This window comes from Coregonus lavaretus (assembly GCF_964263955.1).
Source record: "Coregonus lavaretus genome assembly, chromosome: 40".
NCBI lineage: Eukaryota > Metazoa > Chordata > Actinopteri > Salmoniformes > Salmonidae > Coregonus > Coregonus lavaretus.
This window is the reverse complement of record NC_140027.1, coordinates 13,351,333-13,356,332: the sequence shown is the minus strand read 5'-3', so window position 1 is coordinate 13,356,332 and position 5,000 is coordinate 13,351,333. Positions and strand designations below refer to the sequence as shown.

The window sequence follows — 5,000 nt, the reverse complement described above, 5'->3', positions numbered from 1 at the left end:
GAAGAAGCCCGCCGCAGCGGCCAAGAAGGCAGCCAAGAGCCCCAAGAAGGCTACAAAGGCAGCCAAGCCCAAAGCCGCCAAGCCCAAGGCAGCCAAGGCCAAGAAGGCAGCCCCCAAGAAGAAGTAAACCTATTACAAACAGTGTTCTACTCGATACATGTTGTACCACAAAAGGCTCTTTTAAGAGCCACCCACCTCTTTCCATAGAAAGCGCATTGATTTCCATGTACTACCTGTCGTGGAAAAGAAATTACGCACACTAGGCTACTTTTACGCACACAACATTGTCCCACTCTGGGTGTGTGCGAAGGGAGAGGCATATAATAGAGGGCCAAAATGGCTCAGAAATTCGACCTCACGAGTGCACCCTCACCAGCCATTTTTATATATGAGCCACTGGGCTATTCCCGTTCAGAGGCAGGCTGCTGTGATGTGTTACAAGTGCCATGTAATAACAATAACAATACTATAGTGGCTTCGAATTGAAACTCACGAGTGCACCCTCAACAGCCATTTTTATATATGAGCCACTGGGCTATTCCCGTTCAGAGGCAGGCTGCTGTGATGTGTTACAAGTGCCATGTAATAACAATAACAATACTATAGTGGCTTCGATTTCAAACTCAAGAGTGCACCCTCACCAGCTGTTTGTTTCCCATTTGGAGAGAAATAATGTGTGGATGTCATTTCGGACATTTTGGCGCTCACGCGAAATGACACAAAGTCGGAGGGAAACAAAGTAGCCTCTCACTCGCTGCCTGTGGGTGGGAACCGGCTTAGGGCTGTCTGTCTGTCCATCTGTCTGTCCCTCGCTCCAATTGGATAAGGCCACACCGGCCCGGTGGCCAATCGTTGCCTCTTGTGGCGAGGTATATGTACGGCTCTCGAAGTGGCGAGCGGCTCATTCAGACTTTCTGTGACTTTCTCAAGCTACCAATATGAGCGGAAGAGGCAAAACCGGAGGCAAGGCCAGGGCGAAGGCAAAGACCCGTTCATCCCGTGCTGGCCTCCAGTTCCCCGTGGGCCGTGTGCACAGGCTGCTGCGCAAAGGCAACTACGCCGAGCGTGTGGGCGCTGGCGCACCAGTCTACCTGGCCGCCGTACTCGAGTACCTGACTGCTGAGATCCTGGAGTTGGCCGGCAACGCTGCCCGTGACAACAAGAAGACTCGTATCATCCCCCGTCACCTGCAACTGGCCGTCCGTAACGACGAGGAGCTGAACAAACTGCTCGGCGGTGTGACCATCGCTCAGGGTGGTGTGCTGCCCAACATCCAGGCAGTCCTACTCCCCAAGAAGACCGAGAAGGCAGTCAAAGCCAAGTAAATTCGCTACTGCGACTTCAACTTGACTACTCAACCCCCAAAGGCTCTTTTAAGAGCCAACCACCTAGCTCTCCAAAAGCGCAAAGTACCTTTCTATGACCGCAATACATTGAGTGGGTGTATACACAACTATTTCGACATTCTGTGCCCACATGAGGCCTTGCATGAACAACAACACCTACTTGGCCTCATTTGCCATAGCAGGCTAGCATTAGATGATACGTGCCTATAAGCTGTCACTCTTGACTTTGGCGACTATTATTGCGCGTAAAGGGCCGGCGGCGTCCTATTGCGCGCGCACCGGGAGTTTGAGTTTTGGAGAGGCCGGGCCTCCCGTCCAATGGCCAACGGAGGAGGCCTGCGAAACGGGCCAATCGGGGTGGTGGGGAGATGGTGTCCAATCAGCAGGCGCCACTGCCGGCTTTATAAACTTCACATAGGCATTTCGAGGCTATACTCCCGACTGTCAGAGCAGCGCCATGGCCAGAACCAAGCAAACCGCTCGCAAATCCACCGGTGGCAAAGCCCCCAGGAAGCAGCTCGCCACTAAGGCTGCTCGCAAGAGTGCCCCGGCCACCGGCGGTGTGAAGAAGCCTCACCGTTACAGGCCCGGCACCGTGGCTCTGAGAGAGATCCGTCGTTACCAGAAGTCCACTGAGCTACTCATCCGCAAGCTGCCCTTCCAGCGCCTGGTGCGAGAAATCGCCCAGGACTTCAAGACCGACCTGCGCTTCCAGAGCTCCGCCGTGATGGCCCTACAGGAGGCTAGCGAGGCTTACCTGGTCGGCCTGTTCGAGGACACCAACCTGTGCGCCATCCACGCCAAGCGGGTGACCATCATGCCCAAGGACATCCAGCTGGCCCGCCGTATTCGCGGAGAGCGCGCATAAATGAGGATGACCTGAACTCGAATATCCCCCAAAGGCTCTTTTAAGAGCCACCTCCATATTTCCATCAAAAAGGCACAATTGTTCCATGTATACACGCACCTCTACATTAGCCACCATGTATGTTGTTCACTAACACGTCTAAAAGCTACGTATTGCACCTTTTTAGTTGCCTGAAGTCTAGCTTCAATGTTTGTGTGTGTGTATATACACAACCATCTGGCATCATCCACTTCCTTTGAACTATATAGTAACACAGTAAAATGCTTTACAAAGGAGGGGAAAAAGAAACGAGTGATAATATAGGCCGAATAGTAACAAGAATTGTGTTCAGATGAATAATTGACACTATTAGTTGTGTGTAATAATAGCCTTGCATGCAGTCCAGAAAAAACATTGCATGCCAACTTACTTTGAAAGTCCCATGTTGCAGTGCTGCTGAGAGACTCATGCAGAGGCCCAAACTTTACAATGGAGCACGGAGGCCATCTTGTGGTTAAATGTGGGTACTGCACCTCATGGTGAGTCCCTTTCAGCATTTGCTCTTTAGGCCAGCGTTTCCCAAACGCGGTCCTGGGGTCCACAAGGGGTGCGCGTTTTGCGTTTTGCCCTAGCACTCCACAACTGATTCTAATACTCCCAGCTTGATGATGATGAGTTGATTATTTGAATCAGCTGTGTAGTGCTAGGGCAAAAACTCCCAAAATGTGGCCCGAGTTTGGGAAACCCTGCTTTAGGCTAATACTAGCCTATTAGGATGACTTGGTTCGATCGCTTTAATGGCAACTGCTGAACTCTGGTTTCACTAATTACTTGTCCCAGGTCACCATTATGAATCCAATAGCAAAACAAATGTTTCAAAATAGCTCAATAGTGAAAAAAGGCCAGGAAATGATGGGTTCTCAGCAATATTTCACCAACAACCAATCACTATTCACGCATAGACATTAGGATCATCAACAAATATTCCTAAGTCATACTACAAAAGGGTTGTAACGAAATGGATTTGTCTGTTCAATGCAAGTTCAACGTCAAAGAAAAAGTGCATCACCACAACAAACGTGTCTTTAGATACACTGTAAAAAATGACTTTGTGGAATGTACTCAAGCTATTACAGTCAACAAAACAACAAAAGCACACGTCATATTGTTGAGTAGATCTTTTTGCTTGTTTTTATGAGTAGATAAGCTTGAGTAAGTTGAGTTGATGTGGTCCAATACATTGAGTAAAGATGATAGAGACGTAAAAAGGATTATATTACGTTGATTCGACTCAAATAGACATTGTGTTATTTTACCTGAATGATTCATCCTATTATGTATTTAGACCAACTTACTTTGGATTCACTCAATCACATCCCTTAAGAGAAAAGGTATCCGGACACCGGGAATCCATTTATTTAAACATCAACGGTTTGCAAAACATCTGTTATTATGAGTTGACAAATTACGTAATTGCAATCAACACTGCAGGTAAATCATGATTGCTGCAGGTAGGCAACACCGTAGAAATAGGAACTACAACACTAACAACAAGTGACATTTACTCCTGATGTACTGACTGACCTGTTGCAACCTCTACAACCACTGTGCTTATTATTTGACCCTGCTGGTCATCTATGAACGTTTGAACATCTTGGAGAAAAATGTGTGAAACCACTGCCTATATGAGGAGCTGTCGTTGTTTGTTTTATTACCACATACTTATGGAAATTGCACCGGTTGAGAGATGATGGCTCTCTTGTGCCTACGGTGAAGGGTACTTCTGATCCAGCAGGTGGTGCTAAGATCCCTCCCTATATGACTTGAATGATGAGTTGATTTATTCCTTATAGCTCCTAATGATTTTAAGGCCAGTGTTGGCAAACATTACTTGTGCTCCAGCAGGTGGCCATGACATCCCTCCCTATATGACTTGACTGACCAGTTAGTTGATGGACTCCTTATAGCTCCTAAATTTAATGATTTTAAGGCCAGTGTTGGCAAACATGACTTCTGCTCCAGCAGGTGGCCATGAAATCCCCCCCTATATGACTTGACTGACCAGGTAGTTGATGGACTCCTTATAGCTCTTAATGATCTCAAGTGTCTGTGTTTTTATGTGGTTAGGAGTTTTGCTCACTGCGTGTCCCCCTTCCATTTCAGTGTTTCCCAACTCCAGCGGTAGAGTAGGCTACCCCCAACAGGACCCATTTTTCTTGTAGGCCTGGACAGCCACAGCTGATTGAACAACCTGTCACCTAAATTACCAAGTCCTCAATGAGTAGAATCAGGTGCAACAACAACAACAACAACAACAACAACAACAACAATATGAGGAGAGGGACACAGTGTACTAGCTGATCTCCCAGTTGTCACAGTTTGGCCTTGTGTTCCACATAGCCTATATCAGTATTTGAGTATGTTTCCCGCGCACGTTAGTTGCTTTCACGTCATCTTTGAAATCGCTCCTCCCTAGTCCCCTAGAACGAGCGCCCTCCCCTTTGCAACGCCTCCGAACATATAACAGAGGCGCGCTTTCTGTGCCGCCGGCCTCAATCAGGTCGACCAAACGCAGATAATAGCGCACCGCGCACCGGCGCTGAAATCATTCATTCACTTGAACTCAACTAGCGAACACACCATGTCCGGAAGAGGCAAAGGCGGCAAGGGACTCGGAAAAGGAGGCGCCAAGCGTCACCGCAAAGTTCTCCGCGATAACATCCAGGGAATCACCAAACCCGCTATCCGCCGTCTGGCTCGCCGCGGCGGCGTGAAGCGTATTTCCGGTCTGATCTACGAGGAGACCC

General features: G+C 48.3%; 3 protein-coding genes across 3 annotated transcripts in view; all 3 read left to right on the top strand.

The window, feature by feature from the left end:
- LOC311113269 (histone H1-like) overlaps positions 1-127 on the top strand; it is a gene marked incomplete at both ends in the record, with an annotated part of 624 nt that extends 497 nt beyond the window's left edge. Inside the window, one exon of the mRNA XM_084156478.1 lies at positions 1-127. This exon is cut by the window's left edge and continues 497 nt beyond it. Within this exon, the coding sequence (XP_084012604.1) occupies positions 1-127 (127 nt within the window).
- Positions 128-938: 811 nt separating this feature from the next.
- Positions 939-1,325, top strand: LOC311113271 (histone H2A; the record flags this gene model as incomplete). The annotated part of the gene is made up of 1 exon (XM_084156480.1): positions 939-1,325. One exon carries the CDS (start codon positions 939-941, stop codon positions 1,323-1,325), a length of 387 nt encoding a protein of 128 aa, XP_084012606.1.
- A 478-nt stretch (positions 1,326-1,803) lies between these two features.
- LOC311113270 (histone H3.2) lies at positions 1,804-2,214 on the top strand (the record flags this gene model as incomplete). The annotated part of the gene is made up of 1 exon (XM_084156479.1): positions 1,804-2,214. The coding sequence occupies one exon, from the start codon at positions 1,804-1,806 to the stop codon at positions 2,212-2,214; it is 411 nt and encodes a 136-aa protein (XP_084012605.1).
- Between the last annotated feature and the right edge of the window lie 2,786 nt (positions 2,215-5,000).